Genomic DNA, 20,223 nt, shown 5'->3' with positions numbered 1-20,223 from the left:
AGCTCTCCGGGTCGCGGTCTGCGGGGACACTGCGATTCCGGGAGGGGACGTCTCGGTGAGCGCTGACCCCTCCGAGCCGGGCTGGGCCGCGGGGTCTGGGGGAGGCAGGCGCAGGGCGCGGCGACGGCCGTCGGGTCCCCGACGTCGGGAAAGCGGTGCTCGCGGCCGGGGCGCCCGTGGGCGCGGAGTTCTCGGGGGTGGCGGAGCTCACGGCCGGCCCGTGGCTTTCACCCCGGACCTGCGGGGTCGCGGCACGGGGAAGAAGTGCGTGGCCCCCGCCCCGGGCTTCCCCCAGGGTCAGTGAGCAGGGACGGGGGGCTGCCTCGTGCGTCCGCGGCTCCCGAGCTCGGGTCCCACCGCGCGTCCCCGCAACCGCGGGGGAGGTGGGGGTCGGCGCCCACTGCGCTCCTGGTGCCGAGCTGCGGAGAGCTACCTGCCATCGGCCCCGGAGGGTCATTGAATCACGCGGGGACGAGTAGTGAACAAAAGACCAGCAAACGAACTCCAGTGTTCTCCAAGGCTCCCCAAGTTTCCAGGGGGTGCCTTTCGGATTCTTAATCCAAGCAATTAGCCTTTCCCCCTCTCAATCGCCGGAACGAACCTCAGACAACTTTATACCTGAAGCTAGTGAAAAGCAGAAAACCTAAAGTGACAGAGAGATAGAGAGAGAGAGAGAGAGAGAGAGAGAGAGAGAGAGAGAGAGAGAGAGAGAGAGAGAATATAAAATACATGTCCTCTATATCTCTGGGCTAAGAGTAATAGTCATTTTCCACCTAGGTGAATTGATCTCCTAGGCTATTAGAATGACAGGTGTGGAACGTAAGAATGTGTGGACCAAATAACTGAAACTGCCCTCAGAGATAGCCAAGACCTCAATATAATTATCTGTTTAATGTGTGAATGAACAAGTGACTTTTTTCCCTAAACAGTAAAATTTACTGTCTTGCAGTGGAAAGATTCCTTCTGGCTCCAGTTTTAATAGAGAACAACAAAAAGCTTTATTCCTGAAAGATCTAGAACCACCAAACCAGATACTAATACTAAGGGTAAACTTGAGGAAAACTGTTCTCGGGAGAAACTTTTATTAAGAATAATTATCTGCTCCACGCTCCAGTGTGCACTAAAACTTTGCCTGCACAGTTCCATGCCTGAATGTTCCAGATTGTTTTTCTAGGTGGAGGAGGTATTTTCGTTGGTGTAGCCAATGTGGAAATACAAACAAATGCCCTATTTACTTGGGATTGGGTGGGAAGGGTGGAAGTTGTCTGAAATCTTTCTTGCCAGGCTTGACAGTGTATGTATGAATCTTGTGTATTTTCCTGCCCCAGACTAACAATAGTCTTTTTTTAAGTGACTGGATAGAGTCCTTCTAACAACATTTCCAATGACCTTCTCTTGGAAAATGTTGGCTGCTGGTCGTTTAAAAGTAGTATGCTTTCCCCATTCAAAGAAACTAGAAATTCAAAACTAGAGCGATAACTGGGAGAAAGTGCTGAAGAGTAATGCTTTTGAAGAAAAACTGAATCTGTGTGGTGGCCCACGCCTTTATCCCCGGCACTCAGAGGCAGAGGCAGGTGGGTCTTTGTGGGTTTGAGGCCATCTTGTACATAATGAAACCCTGCCTCCAAAACCAAAAAACAACAATGCAGGACTCTTGCAGAGGTCCTGGGTTCAGTTCCCAGCTCCCACACTGTGGCTCGCAACTGTCTGTAACTTCAGTTCCAGGGGATCCAAGACCCTCTTCTGGCCTCTATGGGTTTGTTCACACATGGCATTACTTACATGAAGGCAAAACACTCATACATGTAAAATAAAAATAGATTTTTTAAACAAATTGATTTAAAAACCAAACAAACAAAATGGAGTCTATATGACCCCATAACTCTTTGTTGCAGAGGGGATTTGCTGGTTTTAATGCAGGCCTGGCATGGTCACTAGTTCATTCATTAGTATATTTGTAGACTGTTGACCATCTACACTATGCTGAGCCCTGACTGGTCTTTGCACATACAAGCATTTCTAGATAAGAGCCATATGGCCCAAATGCTTAAAGCCAGATCTGGTAAGCCTGTCTTGGTCAGTGGCTGACAAGACACCTGGCCTTGGTTTCAAAGTTCTCAGACACCTCAGGAGCCTAGAGTTGGCACCTTGTGTTGATCTGAAGATCAGCTCAGATAACAAGAGGCAGAGCAGAGCCTTGAAACCTGAAGGGAGGGAAGTGAAAGACTTGGGTGGAGCCAAGTGAAGCACAGGGAATCCCATGGAACAAAAAGTTCAAGTGCATTTCATCCGCATTGTTGTGGAACCAGTGCCAATGGCATCCGGCTCTTAGGTATGTGCCAGGGGAATCCTAGGAGCGTCCCAGAACTTGAGCTCTTTTGATGGTCAAGGGGAGTGTTTTGTTTCAGTTTCCATTGCACTTTCTGGGGGTGATGTGGTGACTTCCTCGCCTATGTGCCCTATAAAGGATGGACTTGGCCTCTCGTCCTCTCTCATTCTGAATGAGTTTGCTGACCACTGTAGGAGCTTCTGGCCATGCTGGAACTACCCTCTCTATCTGCCGTGGCAGTGTAGTGGCATCAGCAATGACAGCCTATCTGTGAGGAACCACTGTGAGGCTGTAACTCTCAGTATGCCATTGCCCCTCCTAGAGTAATAGCACCAGTCTTGAAATTAGAGTTTCGTGGAAGCTGGTTCTACACTGATCTTTTGTGCAATCAGGGTATGTGGTAAAGGACTGAAGAGCCTAGCATCTGTCTTTTTGAAGAGGATCTGCTAGCTTTTTATGAATGCATATCATCATACTAGATATGTCCAAACACTAGCACTGGGAATACCCCCACCCCACCCCGATTCTCACGTAGTCATAGTGATCTTGAACTTGATACCTGGCCAGGAATGACCTTGAACTCCTGATCCTCCTCCTTCCATTTCCCAAGAGCTAGGTGATTCACATTGTGAAAGTACCAGGATACACATGTGGAGGTCAGGGTACAGCTTTGGGGGCTGTGTTCTCTTCACCATGTGAGTCTAAGAGATCAAACTCACATCATCTGGCTTGATAGCAAGTTCCTTGACCCAGCGAACCATTTTGCCAGCCCAATTCTCATTTTTTGTTGTAGCAAAATAGATAATTACATATAATTTATCATTATAAAATGTATAAAGGAGGACTGGAGGGATGGCTCAGCAGTTAAGAGCACTGACTGCTCTTGCAGAGTACTCAGGTTCAATTCCCAGCATCCACATGGTGGCTAATAACCATAACTCCAGTTCCAGGGGATCTGACACCCTCTTCTGACCTCTGCGGGCATTGCACAACACAGGTACACTTACATACATGCAGGCAAAATACTCATAAAATAAAAATAAATGTACAAAAGAATGACATTAAGTATTAATGTCAGTATTAATAGTGGTATGTACCCACCACATCTAACTAGTTCTAGAAATTTTCCATTAACCGTTAAGCAGTCAGTCTCCCTCCTCCCATACATTAGTCTGATAGCCACTAATCTGCTTTCTGTCTCTGGATTTGCCTATACTGGACACGCATACAAATGGGATCTTAAAATATGTGACCTTTGTCTGTGGTTTCAAGATTCACCTACATTGTGTTAGTTCTTTGACTTTATTTTATGGATGCATACTATTCCATGGCAGGTGTGTGCCACATGGTGTTCATCAGTTGATGGCTAGTGGTTGTTTCTACCTTTAGGCTAATATTAGTACTGCTATGAACAATTGCATGTAAGTTTTTTGTTTGAATGCTTACTGTCAGTTCTTTGGGGTCTGTGTTCAGTTCTTTGGTAATTCTATGTTTAAGTAGTTTAGAAACTTCCACAGCAGCTGAACCATTTTACATTTCCACTAGCAGCTTAAAAGGTTCCAGTTTCTCCAGTTACTTTCCTCTTGTTGTTTGATTCTGGTCATCCTAATGTATGAAGTAGTATCTCATCTGATTTGCATTTCCCTAATAAATAGTAAGGTTGAAAACCATTTCCCATGCTTGTTGGCCATTTACATTCATTCCTGCACTAATCTGAGTGTGTGTGTGTATGTGTGATGTGTGTGCATGTTCATCTGGGTGTGTGCATGTGTTCATGTGCATGTCTTTGATCAGTCTCCATCTTATTTTTTGAGACAAGGTCTCTCACTGAACCTGGAGCTCATCACATTGGCTAGGTTTGCTGGCCAATGAGCTCCAGGGATCCACCTGTGTTCATTTCTTCCTGTGCCTAATTCATAAATTAAATTCTTATCATAGCTCATTCATATGCACAGGAAAAATACATACTGTCTGTAGGGTTCAATACCCTCCTCTGTATCTTGCATCCAAGGGGAGTCTTGGAAAATGTCCTCTCCAGATGAGGAGAGAGACTTCTGTGTACACCTTCATTATTTTTTAATTTAATGAACTTGTTTATTTATTGTTTTGTGTGTGCACACATGCACATGTGAGGGTCAGAGGACAACTTTTGGAAATCAGTTCTCTCCTTTCATTGTGGGTTCCAGGGATTGAACTCAGGTTGTCAGTCTTGCCCAACAAGCGTTTTTTACCCTCTGAGCCATCTTGCCAGCCCTGCGTCTTCTTTAGGGAAATATCTGCTAAGGACTTGATTATTTTATTAGTTACTTTTGCATTACTGTGACCAAGACACCTCGAGAACAACTTACAGGAGGGAAGGATGATTTGGCTTTTTCAGAGAGTTCTGTCCACACACTTCAAAAGAGCATTATGGCAGCTGGTGCAGTAGAGGCGTTTCTTCACTTCATGGTGGACAGGAAGCAGAGAGTGAAGACAGCGACAGGAAGCTACCCCTAGTGTTCTACTTCCTCCAGCTAGGCTATGCCTCCCAATGTTTACAAACCCTTCCAAAATAGCATCACCAGCTATGGACCAAGCCCCCCAACACCTGAGCCTTTAGGTGGGCACTTCATATGTAAACTGCTCTAGTCTTGTTTTGTATTAGCATGTACATTGCCAAAACCTTGCATGCAAGTGCAGTCATTGTGACAGGTTTGGCTTGGAGATTATGGTTTTTTTCAACCCTTTGTTCTGTTGTGGAGTTTTGTTTTCTACTTTCTCTTTCAGACTGTTTCTCTTTCTCAGATCCCAGTTGTCTGACTAGTGCTTTGAAATATTTAATCTTCTGCCTGTTTTAGTTATAGAAGGCTCTGGGGTATTCATCAATTTTTTCAGCAATTTTTGTAGACTGTTCTACCACCTACCATATGCCATGCTCTAAGTACTCACTGGGTAGACAAACAGATTACATTTCATTTTTAGACTGGACAGGTTGATGGAGCATAAGGAGAGAGAGCCACATTCCACTGGGATTCCGGGGCACTGCCTCAAGCTTCATCACCAGGTAGCAGTGTGACTCTGGGGTTCACCACTTTACACTTCTAGAACCCCTGGCTTCCTGATCTGAAGTTTGGAATAGACTCTGACTTCTCAGGCCCACTGCAGACCTTGAAACGTAAGATTCTAAATTAGTCTCTACTGTTTTCCTTTAAAAACTATTTTCTGCAGATATTTAAAATCATTCATTTTGCTGGACATGGTAGCTCGTGCCTAGCTCTCGGGAGGCAGAAGTAGGTGAATCTCTGTGAGTTCCAGGCCAGCCTGGTCTAAACAGTGAATTCTAGACCAGCCAGGGCTACATAAGTGAGACCACCTCTAAATAAATAAGTAAATAAATAAATAAATAGTAGTTTATTTGGATAAAACGGTGTTGTTTTATAAGACTTCAAGAATGGTTTATTGCTGCCTCCTAAAATTGGGTATTGGTATTTTCGATTAAACTTCAGAGGACTGAAAGAGTTTTAGTGAGTATTTAAGTTCTTATCATGTGCAGATGGAGATGTAGCTTAGTTGGTAAAGTGCTTGCACAGCACACACGAAGCCCTGGGTTCAGTCTCCAGAACCACATAAACTGCCTGTGCATGCCTGTGATCCTAGCAGTAGGGAGGATCAGAAGTTCAAGGCTATCCTGAGCTACATAGTGAGTCTGAAGCTAGCCTAGACCACATGAAAACCTGTCTCAAAAAAGAAAACGTTCCTATCATGCTAGGCACAGTTAGGAATGGCCACAGAAAAGTATTAATAAAGAAGATAAGATAAATGTTGCTATCAGTATGGACTGATAACAAAGACACCCACAAATCATTTGGGGAGAGAGGGGTGCTTCTTCCCATTAAAATGCTAGAGCATCTGGAAAGTGTAGCAATCAAGCTGGGCCAACAGGAGCTCAGCGTAAAGCAAAGTTAACATGAAGAGCGGTGCTTTGGGTATCTTGCTCTAAGGATTTAGCCTTTAACTTGGGGCACTGACCATTCAAGGCTTTGGAGTAGGGTTGTGCTAGCAGATCTTGGTTTACTGTGGAGTAGACTTTAACACAGAATGTTCAAGAATGAGGAAAGGTGGATGGGAATATGAAGACACAAAGATGAAATGGTATGAATAGACCAAAGGCATCTGAAAAATGTCCAGTAGAATTCTTGGTGCAAAAGTAAGTTTTAAAAAGCACTGTGCTAAAAGCAGACAGCTAAAAAGAGCTCTGTGGGACTTGCTAAGTCATCATGAAGGCCTTACCTTGCTTCCTCATGTGACACCAGGAAGTTCTCCTCCATGTGTACTAGGTAACCAAGAAGAGCCCCTGCTAAGGCAGGCAGCATTTGCTCTGTATGAATGAGAAGCCTTTAAAATGTATGTGAGGTCGGTATGCTATGTGTTCATCTTTTCTCCCATTAACTCCTACTTTAACTTCAGAGATTCTTTCAGTGGAAAATCTTGTTGATGTCAACATGTAATAAAACCACAGTCAGTATCAGGTATGAGGAAAGACTAATCCTAACTCTGGGAAGGGTGCCCTTGAGGCCAGCCTGGGCTACATAGTGAGTCTGTCTTCAAAAAATAAAAAATAAAAAAAAAAATTTTAAAAAAGAAGCACTTAAATTGATTTCATTTCAAGGCATACTTTATTATTTTACAGTATTAATTATCAATTCAGTTATAAAAATATGGGTTAATTGTTGCCACAGATGGCACCTACACTTGAGTCCATCTAATCATTGTGCAACCAGTTGTTAAGCTTCCCTTTTTATCCATGGCAAGAATTTAATCAGTGAATTTGAAAAAACACTGGGTAAGGTCTGAGGCTGCAGTTTACCAGGATGCTTAATTCCTAGCCCCATAGAAAAACAGAAACCAAAACAAAAAACCCGTAGTGTAGATTTAAATCTTGTACCTCTTAACTAGTTTCCTCTTCCTGAGATGTGCGTTTGTTTTCCAAGGTGGTCGATCGAGTTACAAGCCTGACTGCTAGGTAGCCAAATGACCCTTTTCATTATTTGAGTGATTATCAAACTCTACTCTTGAGCTACTTAAAGGTGCTCTGTTTTTCCCTTCAGAGAGATTTGATAGGCAATCTTTGCACTCTGAAAGTGGGTCTGTAGCCTGTACCTACAGACAGGCTAGGAAGTGAATGGCTGAAGAAAGTGTTGCTGGGTTCCCTGGTCATGCCAAAAAGTCTGGAAAGGAGGTGGGGCTTCTGTGTGAATCCCACATAAAACACTCCTATTCTCTTTTTCTGAAAAGCACTCTAAAATCGCAAAGAAGTTTTGTTGAGATAATTAAACATTCTCTGTAAAAAGGGCTGTATAATAAATAGCTCATTAGTCGAGGTTCACCTAGCATACACAAGCCCTGGGTTCCACCCAAGCAATGAAAATTTTATAAACTTGTATGTGAATTGATTTTAGAGATACTTTCTGTGGAAAAGCTTGTTGATATCAACATGTAATAAAACCACTCAGTATCAGATGTGGTGAAAGACTCCTGTAATCCTAACACTAGGAGGGCTGAACTCAAGGCTAGCCTGGGCTACATAGTGAGAGTCTGTCTTCAAAAGATAAATTTTTTTAAAAAGCACTTAAATTGATTTCACTTCAAGGCTTACTTGAAGTGAGCAGAAGGTCTTGAATGAGCTTTGCTTATGATTTTGATTAGGTCTGTTCATTTGAGATAAGACACGTAGATCAGATCACCACTTCCAGTCTAACCAGGTGTTATAAATACCATTAGTAAAATTCCACCAGTGAGAATTTTAAGCTTCTTAGGGATAAGAGGCATTGTAAAACAAGAAGGTATAATTATTGCTTCCAAGTTCAAGGGTCTACATCAAAAAAAAATTTTTTTTTGAGGCAGGGTCTTCCTGTAGCCCCAGCTGTCCTGGAACTCACTATGTAGACCGGGCTGGCCTTGAACTCTCAGAGATCCACCTGCCTCTGCCTCCCAAGTGCTGAGATTAAAGGCGTGCACCACCACACCCATTATTTTTATATTATGTGTATGAGTATATTGCCTGCATGTATGCAAATGCACCTGTGTCGTGCAGTGCCCACAGAGATCAGAAGAGGGTGTTGGATCTCCTGGAACTAGAGTTATGGTCAGTTGTTAGCCGCCATGTGGGTACTATGAACCAAACCTCGGTCCTCTGCAAGAGCAGCCAGTGCTCTTAACCACTGAGCCATCTCTCCAGCCCCCAAAGTTCTATATTTTCTGTCACCAGCACACCCCAAGTGGGTGCTTGGTACTTTTTGCTGAATAAATAAAGCAACAAAGTTGCTTCCCAACAGAATAGCCCAAACTGGAATTTTCTTCCATTTTTAAAAACTTTGTCAAAGGATCTAGAAATAAAAATAGACTCCTTAAATGTCAGTTTTTTTAAAAACAAGCTGAGTGTCTCTGCAAAGACTTCATTGCATGGAAAAGTTTTCCAAGCAGAATTTTGCTTCTGCTAGCTGGTCCGTACTTGCCTCCTTGTGGGCCTCTGCTCTTCGGTACTCAGAACCATATTATGATGTTTACTTTAGGAACATCTGATTTTCATCTCTTGCTTGGAGATGTCAGCTGCTGACAGGAGATCTCTGCCTGCAGGGACTCTTACCATCCTACTGACTTGAGAGTGCCCCAGGGTAGCCCAATCAGTTACTTTCATCTGATGTGTGGCTCTAAGTAAATTATTGCTACCTAATTAATAGTTGAAATTATTAGTAGCAGAGACAGTTTGAAGTCATTCATTTTCTACATTGCTCACAGTTTTTTTCTGGAAAAAAAAAATCTAAATGAAAGCAGGACCGTACTTTGAAAGAGGTAAGATGACTAGTCCATCTGAAATCTTTCATTGTGTTTCATGAGTGTCAGACATCCTCAGTTTTTACATAAGACATTTCAGATGGAAAACTGCTGGAGTAGACTGAGTAGAGGGTAGTGAGATGAAGCAAATCAGGGAGGAGGGGCTGGGGATGCGGCTCATTTGGTAGAACACTTGTCTAGCATGCACAGAGCCCTAGGTTCATTGCCCAGCTCCACAGAAACTGGGCGGACAGGAGAGGTAGGGGATGACTGTATGGAGGAAGGTGTGGCAGATTTCATCCAGTTTTGAGCTGGGTTAGAAGGCAACAGGAGGCTATGGAGGGTTCACAGGTGAGCAGCACTGTAGAGACCTGGACTGAATAAAGGGGTTTGTGTTGTGGAAAGTAAGATGGAAGAGGTCAGGTTAGACCAGATCTAGAGAGACATTTGCAAGTCTATATTCCACAGACAGGTTCCCTGGCAGTATACGTTAGGAAAATACAAGTCTGCCAGTATGACAAACCTGTGGTACCAAAAGGAATTTAGGGTCTTAGACATGCTATTTGAATATTGGCAGTTTGCTGGTGAGTGTTGTATTGAGTATTTGTTTTACTTTAAAAAAAATTATTTATTTATTTTGGTCTTTTTTGTTTTGTTTTGTTTTTCATATCATGATTTTTTATTTTATCTTTAAAAAAATTTTAATAACTACATGATTAGAAGAAGCATTTCACTACAGCTTTAACATATTCAGTAACACATTCCAGAGCAAGAGTACATCTCTTTCACAAGTGTGTGCCAGTGTCTAGGATCACTGTTGAATTAATACAGTTATACAATATTGAACTCAGTATAAGCCCTGTAAGACATATAATTGAATGAGTTTTTAACCTTTAAAAAAGATCTCCATTTCATTTTAAAATGTATATTGAGGCAGGGTCTCCCTGCAGTCCCAGCTGGCCTGGAACTTACTATGTAGACCAGGCTGGCCTTGAACTCACAGAGATCTGCCTGCCCCTGCCCCCCAAGTGCTGAGATTAAAGGCATGCATCACCATACCCGGCTATTATTTTTTTATGTGTATGAGTGTATTGCCTGTATGTAAGTAGTTGCACTCATGTTGTGCAATGCCTATGGAGGTCAGAAGAGGGCATCAGATTTCCCTGGAACTGGAGTTATGGACAGTTGTTAGCCACCATGTGGGTGGCTGGGAATAAAACCCAGGTCCTCTGCAAAAGCAGTTAGTACTCATATCCACTGAACCATTTCTCCAGCCTTGAGTATTTGTTTTACTTTTAACAAAGTTTTTAAAAGTAGATAATGCTTAGGAAAAAAAAATTAAACTCTAGGACCAACATCTGCTTTTACCTTTCTCTTAGGTCAGCTCTGCAGATTTGTCTATATGGACGACTTTTGGTGTTAGGAACAGTAGGATGCAAATCTGGGCTTGGTGTGGAAAGTTAGACTCATTCTTCCTAAGTGAACCGAGAATTGTGCTCAGAGCTAACCAGCGTGTTACACTAACTAGAGTAAACTGTTTTGTAGAAGTAGTCTATAAATGATTTTTAGGGGGAAAAGAAAATAGACTAAGAATTTTTAAGCCCTAATTACGTTGAATAATGGGAAAGAATGTTAGGACTCGGTTTTCTACTAACTTAAGAATTGATTTGACAAAACAAAAAGTCTTAGCATCATTCAAAGCTTTCTTTTTTTAGTAACCTGCATATTATAAAATGGATTCTTGTTAACATACATTATCTAAATACCCAGTGGCCAGATAGAGCCAGATAGAATCTGTAAAAGTAGGACTCCAATCTTTGTGTAAAATCAGAGCAAAACGCCTGCCACACAGAAGCCACTCGGTGCCTGTTCATATGAACAAATGTTGTCAAGAGCCACCAGCACTAAACCCACAAAGGCTGTTTTGTGTTTACTGGTCTTTATTTTCACCCACTGTTTAACTATATGAAGAGCCCACTCATGATAATCAGCTGTGGTCACTCAAAAACCATTCCCAACGTGAAACCGTTCCCACGCTTGCATTTTTAATGTTCTTGAAGGTCAAGAAAAAACAAGGTTTTTTCAAAGCATTTGGCTATTAAATCAGCATATTTTGATTTCCAGGATTTGGCTTTAAAGATCATTTTTTTGGAGGGGAGGGAATCTAGATTTTTCCCCCACCTTTTGGGAGAAATCTTTTCAGAATTCCTATGAATGGCATAGGAAAGAATGAGAGAATCAGAGAGTAGGACCTAGGTGGAGACGGAGTCCGCCTAGTGTGTAGCTGCTTTTCTGTTATTTAAGTTCATGTTCTCTGTGTTCTTTGTCTTTTTTTTAAAAAAAAAATTTATTTATTATTTTTTATTTTATGTGTATGAGTGTATTGCCTCCATGTATGTAAGTGCACCTGTGTCGCGCAGTGTCCTCAGAGGACAGAGGCTGTCAGATCCCCTGGAAACTGGAGTTACAGACGGTTGTTAGCTGCCATATGGGTGCTGGGATTCGAACCCAGGTCTTAAAGAACAGCCAGTGTTCCTAACTGCTGAGCCATCTCTCCAGCCCCTTCTTTGTCTTTTCTGTCTGTTGTTTACTTCTGTTTTTTCCAACGGACTGAAGTTGGAAATGAACTTGATCAATACATTTCTGCCTCCTTTTCTAATGTCATAAGCATTAGCTGCATCCACAAGTTTCGATATGTAGTGCTCCTGTTACCATTTAGTTCTAAATATTTCCTAATTTCTAACATAGGTTCTTTTTCTAAGATTTTTATGTGTATGTCCTCATTTTCATTGTTTTTATTTTAATTTTATTTATGTGTATGTGTGTGTATGTACATGTACAGGTAGGTGTTCATGAAGGCCAAAAGAGAGCATTGGATTCCCTGAAGCTGGAGTTACAATTATGAGCTGCCCAACATGGTGCTAGAAACCAAACTCAGATCCTCTGGAAGAGCAGCCAAGTGCTCTTAACTGCTGAGCCATCTCTCTGCCCCAGAACTATAAATTCTTAATGGCTATACACATGAATTCTTCTGGTTAACTTTATTGATTTTTAATTTTATTTTATTGTTAACGAAGATTTTTAAAATGTTTTTTACATTTTTAAAAATATTATTTGGCTGGGCATGGTGGCACAAGCCTTTAATCCCAGCACTCCAGAGGCAGAGGCAGGTGGATCTCTGTGAGTTCAAGGCCAGCCTGGTCTACATAGTGAGTTCCAGGACAGCTGGGGCTACAGGGAGACCCTGTCTCAAAAAGACCAAAAAAAAATTTATTATTATTTTATGTGTATAAGTGTAATGCCTACATGTGTGTAGGTGAACCCATGTTGTGCAATACCTATGGAGGTCAGAAGAGAGTGTCGGATCCCCTGGAACTGGAGTTATGGATGGTTGTTAGCTGCCATATGGGTTCTGGGAATCGAACTAGGGTCCTCTGCAAGAGCAGCCAGTGCTGAGCCATCTCTCCAACCCCAAGAATATCTTTTTAGTATCACTATTGAAATACACTAAGAGTTGCTTAGTGACCTAGTATGTCATCTGTCTTCATAAGTATCTTTATGAACGTGAAGGAATGTTTGTTTATTTGTAGACATTAGCTCTGGCTAATGTAATAGCCCAGGTGGCCTCAAATTCTCCCTGTCTCAGCCTCCTAGTACTGAGATTATAGGGGTGTTCTGCCATACCTAACAAAGGAGTATATATATTAAGAAGTTGTTACACATGTAAATGTTGATTAGATCGACCTCCATGTCCTCCGAGTCCTCTGTAGTCTTCTGTTTCATTCTGAAGTCTGTTGGGGGTGGGTTGAAATTGATTGTTTTAGGAGAGTGGTGACATCAAAAGAATATATCCAGATCCATCCAGAACAGTGCAGGGAAAGTATAAAGAAGAATAACAGGGAGAAGGCCATGGCCGGCCGTGATGTAGACTACAGTGGACCAGCACTGGGGAGGGGCTATAATGGAGGTGAATGCACTGATATAAGGGTAGAATCTGCAGGGCTGACTAGATATGAGGGCCAGAAAGGATGAGGCACCAACAGTGTTTCCAAAGCTTTGTGCTATGGGCTGCCCTAGGCCGGCATAGATCAGCCTTGGGATTCTGCATTCCAGTAGCTTTTAGGTGAACAATAGAAAGACATAGTTGCTTGGGTTGGTCTGTATGCCTGACTGGCTGTTTGGTACTGACGAGGAGTGGGGTGATAAGGGAGGAGAACTGTATGTATACACTCCAAGTCTTTCTAGAATTGGATAAAAAGAAAAGGAGTTGCCTTCCTCTTCTGGCTCTGGCACGCTTCGGGGGGTTCACTTGCCTCATGGTCACAAACTACTAGCTGTCTCTGGACCCTCTAGATGGCTTGGTCCTAACTAACCATGCTGGCCAGATGCAGACTCCTCACTCACTCACTCACTCACTCACTCAGACTGTGGTCTGTGACACCTTGTCCTCGTTCTCTCTGCTTGAAAAATAAACTAGACTTTACTGGGGGGGGGTGTTCTAATGAAGAATGAGAAATATGGGCTGTAGAGGTGGCTCAGCAGTTAAGAGCAGAGCACTGGCTGTTCTTACAGAGGACCCTGGTTCAATTCCCAGCACCCACATGGCAGCTAACAACCATCTGTAACTCCAGTTCCAGGGGATCCAATACACATACACATAATTTTTTAAAAATGAGAAATAAACACAGGAAATGTAAAAAGACGAAGCACATGGTCGTATTTATGGTCTTCCAGTGAAGGCTTGTGAGTTTTTAGTACAGCTTATCTCCCCTACCACCACCCCACCGGGAAGAGTCAGTTTCTTCATGCCTTCATCTGACCCTAGCTCACCTACTAGAATGTGCACTGCTTATAATCTCAAAGGGGGAGCCCTAGATTGGACAAGGCCAGTGAATACTTCAAAGTGGTACTGGCCCTCATAGACACATAGCTGTGGTCTCTGCTGTCCATCCCTTCTGCCCCATCTTATGGGTCCCTGTCTCAGTGTGTTGCTTTCGAGATCACCTAGAGATGGTTGGCTCTTTGCCCACCCCTTCAGAAAACTTGCTCTTCACAGCAGACTTCTCATGGAACTCTGTATTTTCAGTTTCTAGGGAGCCTCCAATTCTCAATTGTTTGAGAAATCAGTTTGGCATCTTGTGGCTATGAGGGATGTGAATCCAAGGTTTTTACTTTCTCTTCTGCCACCCTGGTCTTATGGAAGATTCTGGTTTGCTTCCTCATACTCTTAAAAGAATAGCTTACAGAAATAAAAATATTATAAATATTTTTACCATTTAAAATTATAGCAACACATGAAAAAGTGTCCCCTGGAAGAATGTGGTAAGTCACCACCCTCCAGCCACACTGTAAGGGCTCCATGTGATGCCCTTATGGCCTAGACCTGGGCACATTTCCAGAGCCTTCCCACAGGCAGGGTGTTCCACGTTGTGAGGTGAATCAGCGCTTCCCGTCCTGAGCCTCACCTTGCTGGTACTTGTAGAGAAGGCTGGAACACTGCAGCCTCCCCCTTGCCTGGGATCTGTGATTCACTCAGGGCAAGACAGAGTTTGTGCTGAGTCAGTGGGTGGGATCCACAGAGCAGGAATGATGCAAGAATGAGCCTCCTTCACTGCCTACCCTGTCTCACCTTAGCTTGTTTGCAGCCCTCCTGGGTCCAGGAGCATAGCTGTGACACTACGTCTACCTTTACTAGGCTTTGCACCAGCCCCTGTTGTCAGCACACTTGGGGGGTCTGCAGCGTGTGTTTATACTAGATGCATGCTAGGTGTTTGAATTTTGAGACTGAATATTTTGGTGTTTGAGCATGGATATCTGAATGACTTGTATAGCATTAGCTATTTAGATATTTATATAAACTGTGCTACTATTTACAGTCACATGTTATTAATTTTAAAACTTTTTATTTTGTTGTGGTATTTGGTTTGGGTTCTTTAAAGATTTTTTTATTTTATGTATTATAAGTATTACACCATGTGTGTGCAGTGCCTGCAGAGATCAGAAGAGGGCTTTAGATCCCCTGGAACTGGATTTACAGATGGTTGTGATCTGATGTGTGGATGCTGGAAACTGAACCTGGTTCTCTGCAAGAGCAGCAAGTGCTCTTAACTGCTGAGCCACCTCTCCAGCCTCTGTTTTTGGTTTTGTTTTGTTTTGTTTTGTTTTTTGACATAGGATCTCATGTAGCCCAGGCTGACATTGAATTCACTATGTAGCTGAGGCTGGCATTGAATTTCTGATCCTCCTGTCTCCACCCTCCTGGTGCTGGGATTACAGAGATGGACCACCACACCTAATTTTTTGTTGTTTTATAAGGTGGTCTTGTTTATGTAGCTTTGGCTATCATCAAACTTGTGATCTCTGCCTCTGCCTCCCAAGTACTAGGTATGCCACCATGCTCAGCATAAGACTTTAACATTTCATGTCCTTTTTCACACTGTTGGAGTAGTGATAACTTCTGAAAGGTCTATATGCTCAGTCTTCTCTTTTCTTAACTTTACTCTTAAATTGTCACTTGAATAGCTGGGCGTGGTGGCGCACACCTTTGATCACAGGCTGGCAGATCTCTGTGAGTTCCAGCCAGCCTGGTCTATAGAGTGAGTTCCAGGTCAGCCGGGGCTACAGGGAGACCCTGTCTCAAAAAGACCAAAAGAAAAAAAATAATAATAATTGTCATTTGACGGAACTGAATCACCTGAAAAGTGGAGAGAAATGGGGTGAAACCTGTTCTTACAGAGATGCTGACAGGACTCCTCTAAATATTTTTTGAAGTCTTAAATGAGAAAATCCCCCTAAAGGTGTCAATATTGATTAGATTTTCTCTACAAATAGCATATGCCTGTAAAATATTAATCAACTAGAGGCTTATTCCTATTCGTCTTTTTTATTTTCTAGAACATTTTATTGAACTCGGTGTTCAGGGGCTGAACTGAGTTTTCGGCTAAGAGGGTCAGAGGACAGTATGAAGGCAGGCGCTTATGAGAGATGCTCTTTCTTAACACTGGGGGGGGGGGCATCACAGGGGACCCTCCCTAGCAGGATCACTTTAAAGTACTTTTCTTTTGCCATAGGGCTTGCCATAGCATCAGGCCTGCAAACATCCTTCAGTCTTGGAGATATCAGTCAACCAATTTCCCTTAACTCTAAACTGAAGTGAGCTGGAAAAAGAACCTGTTTTGTCATGGCCAAAGCAGAAAAGACTGGGTGTGGATGTGTAAGAGCGTGAGACTACAGAGCCTCCATGTGAAGGTGCCAGAAACGTAGTTTACCAAACTCCCAACCTGAATGTGACTTTGTTGTTTGTGTAGGGTGTGTGTGTGTGTGTGTCTGTGTGTGTGTCTGTGTCTGTGTCTGCATGAGTTTTAGGACAGGGTCTCTCTGTAGCCCCAGCTGGCCTGGAACTTACTGTATAAACCAGGCTGGCCTCCATCTCACAGAGATCCCCCTGCCTCTGCCTCCTGAGTGCTGAGACTAAGGCATGCACCACCATGCCTGGCACTGGTATCATTTTTAAAGTTTTATGTGCGTGAGTGGGTTGCCTCCATGTTTGTAAGTGCACCCATGTCACGCAATGCCCATGGAGGTTAGAAGAGGGCATCAGAGCACAACTCTGTGATTTCGAAGCTAGCCTGGAGGAATGGAAACCAGTGTCCCTGACTAAGTTGTCTTATATTTTCCTAATTACTTTTCATTGATGGTTGGGTCTGTGAGTATAGACAAGTCCAGCAATGCTGACTTTCCAGTTGGGGTTCTGTATATCTTTACTTGAGGGGGTGGGGAGGCATGCATGCCACAGAGAGTGTGGAAATCAGCAACTTGCAGGAGTTGGTTCTCTTCGTCCACCATGTGGGCCCTGGGGATCGAACTCAGGTCATCAGGCTTGGAGGCACATGCCTTTGCACACAGCCATCTCAGTGGGCCAGTTTTTGTTCTTTTATTTTGTTTTTATTTAATTTGTAAACCAGCTTGCAAAGTAACAGGTTTTCTTAATGGCATTTTCATACCTACTTAGTTTTGGTTGATTCTCTGTTACATGGGTAACTAGCAAAGATTTTTTTCATAGTCTGTAGACTGTCTCTTTACTCAGTTAACTGATCCCATCTGTCAGTTGTCAACTAGAGTGCTATTCAGAAAGCTTTTATCTATGCCTTTTTCTTAAAATGTTTTCCCAACTTTTCTTCTCGGTATCAGAGTTTCAGGTCTTTGATGAAGGTCTATGATTCATTTGAGATTATTTTTTTAATATAGGATCTAGTTTCATTCATCTATATGTGGCTATCTAGTTTCCCCAGCACTGTTTGTTAAAAAGGTCATCTTTTCTCCAATGTATATTTTTGGCATCTTTATACAAAATTGGTGGGTTTATGTTTAGATCTTATATTATTATGTTCCATTGACCTGCTTGTCTGTTCTTATGCCGGTACTGTGCTGCTTTTGTTACTATGGCTCTGTAACGTGTACTTAAAATCAGGTATCACGATACCTCCAGCATTATTAATTATGGGGGTAGGACATATGTGCATGTATGGACAGAGGATATTAGGTGACTTTCTCTGTCACTCTCCACCTTTGAGACAAGGTCTCACTGAAACTGAAGATAAACTGGTGGCCAACAAGCCCCCAGTGATCTTCCTGTCTCTGTCCCCCACAGCACTGGGGTTACAGGTTGCCTGGCTTTTTATGTGCTGCTGGGGATTCAGATTCACATCCTGGTGTTTGCACAGCAAGCACTCTAACACACCGAGCCATCTCCCTAGGCCCAGCATTATCCTTTCACTTATCTGAGGTGTTCTGTGTTTTCAAATGAAATTTAAGATTTCTGTTTCTGTAAAGAATGGTGTTGGAATTTTGATGGAGATTGCATTGGATCTGTAGATTGCTTTTGGTAAGATAGCATTTCCACAATATTAAGTCTTGTACTCCATGAGCACGGGACTGGCCTTTCACTTTTGGGGAAGGAGGCACTTTCCAGACTCAGTAACCACTGCTGTTCTGTGCTTGATTTCCCTAGAAGACCTCGTGGGCCTCAGAATGGGATACTGGCTCCTGCCCATTTCCTATGAGCCAGCCAGTGAATGAACTTTGTGTGGGGATGCCTGTAAACCATCAGAAACCAGAGTCTTTGGAGATGGACGCTGACATGTCGCCCAGCTGCAAGCTCAGTGACTTGAGCAGAGGTGGCAGTCTGGAGAGTCGAAGCAGCAGCTCTCGGTCCAGAAGTTTCACTTTGGTGAGTGATGGTTTTCTTTTATGGGCTTTGGTTGGCTGACTTGGTCCCAACCTCTCCTTGCTTTAAGGAACAGCTTACCAAGCCCTTTCTGATGTTTTGGAATACTTATTTGTGAACTGGCATTTCATTTTTCATCATATTAAATTTTGTACTAACACAGCATTGCCCACAACAGTGGAGTAAATCTCTGGTCACAGACAATAACTTAGAGCACCATAACCCCTGCAAGACCCGAGCCTGAGGCCCGTGACAATCCTGGCTGAACACTGTTGCCTGTGAGTGCAAATGACCAAGAGAGGAGAGCCATCTCACAGGATAAAGACAACTCACTGTCACATAGAATTGAAGGCCTTCCCCAAAGCCCTGCCTTTCAGACCCTTACACAAAACTAACATGAAAAATTGAAGTCTTTTTAAAGATTTGTTTGTTTGGCTTGGGTTTTGGTTTTTCACAGATGCTAGCCCCTAAGTGCTCCCAGAGAAAGCTTAAGATGTTAGGTTATCCTCTTCTTAACCTCTTGACACAGGTGTCTCAGTCACCATGCCATTTCATAAAGCGTTCCAGGTGCCCCCGCCCCCCAGAATACCACCATAGCACAGCATCTTGGATTCTTACCCTGAATGTGTTCCCTAAGCCTAATCCACCCTAGGACACATTGGAGGTTCCTCTAGAAAATGATTTGATTTTGGCTGGTTGGAAAGAATAGAAAACTCATTATGCAGTTAATTCCTAAGGAATTGAACTCTAATCTATGTCTGCTTCTTTGAGGGTGGGGGGCACTCCACTCATACTTCCTTTTCGTTTTTAGGTATAATTTAAAATGCACAATGAGCCAAATTCTTTGGCAAGCTTTGAGATTTAATATTCAGTGAATGCCACCCCCCATCCCCACCACCGCCCCACCCACTTCCAAAGCACTAATGAATGCCATGTCCTAAAGTTACAGAATGTGCCTGTGATCACACAGTGGCCATCAGCTCTTGAGCTACCAGCTTCCTTGCCCGTTAGTCACAGAATGAGGAGGTCGAGTGGCGATATTTTCCTTGTGAAGTTAGGCACAAGTACGTGTTGTGTCCAAAGAATTTGATGAGCTACTTGCTCAGATTTCAAGAAGGAATGACCAGAAGAAAAGAGATACAGACTGGTCAGTCAGTTACCCTGTGCTGACTTCTTCCACACATGCAGCAGAAGCTACCCTGCTCTAAAGAGCTATTATAAGATGCAACTAAAGAGCAATGTAATTCACTAGATGTTACTAAATGCCTACTATGTACAAGAACTGAATAAAATTCAGTATTATTCAAAATAGCATCAAATATCATGCCTAGAGCTGGTTCTGAGAGCACCTATAATGCCACACACTTAAGGTGTTTCTAGAAGAAATACAGGTCAAGAGAGAGATCAAAGGCTTTCTTGCCAGGTTAAAGAAGGTTAAAGTCCCAACGGTAAGCCTTTGAAACGATTCTTTAGTTTTGCAATCAAAGCTGTACACAGGTGTCATTCTTCACTGGCTTGTTTACATCCCTTTCCTGATAGAAGTACAGGTTGACGTTAGCCAGAGCAAAAAATTACAACAGTATCTAGTTAGAAGTAAGCATAATTAAACCCTTGTTCTGAAACGATTCTTTAGTTTTGCAATCAAAGCTGTACACAGGTGTCATTCTTCACTGGCTTGTTTACATCCCTTTCCTGATAGAAGTACAGGTTGACGTTAGCCAGAGCAAAAAATTACAACAGTATCTAGTTAGAAGTAAGCATAATTAAACCCTTGTTCTATAGGTGTAGGAAAGGATTTTCTAAGCTGGACATCAATTGCTCAGGAAACAAGGTCAAGAATTAACAAATGGGACCT

The 20,223-nt window shown here is 42.8% G+C and overlaps 1 protein-coding gene across 2 annotated transcripts in view; it reads left to right on the top strand.

Moving 5' to 3' along the window:
- The first annotated feature begins 6 nt into the window (after positions 1-6).
- Positions 7-20,223, top strand: part of Proser2 (proline and serine rich 2) — a 31,663-nt gene continuing 11,446 nt past the window's right edge. The window contains exons 1-2 of one of the 2 annotated variants that reach the window (XM_008837310.3): positions 7-55; positions 18,153-18,371. In XM_008837310.3, coding sequence (XP_008835532.1) covers positions 18,201-18,371 — 171 coding nt within the window. In that variant the 5' untranslated portion in view covers positions 7-55; positions 18,153-18,200. The remainder of the gene's footprint in view (positions 56-18,152; positions 18,372-20,223) is intronic. The other variant, XM_029565534.1, reaches the window with a different exon arrangement.

The sequence above is a fragment of the Nannospalax galili genome, unplaced genomic scaffold (assembly GCF_000622305.1).
Source record: "Nannospalax galili isolate Female #2095 unplaced genomic scaffold, S.galili_v1.0 scaffold678, whole genome shotgun sequence".
Taxonomy (NCBI): Eukaryota; Metazoa; Chordata; class Mammalia; order Rodentia; family Spalacidae; genus Nannospalax; species Nannospalax galili.
Note: the sequence above shows the minus strand (reverse complement) of the source record. Positions and strands in the feature narration are given on the sequence as shown.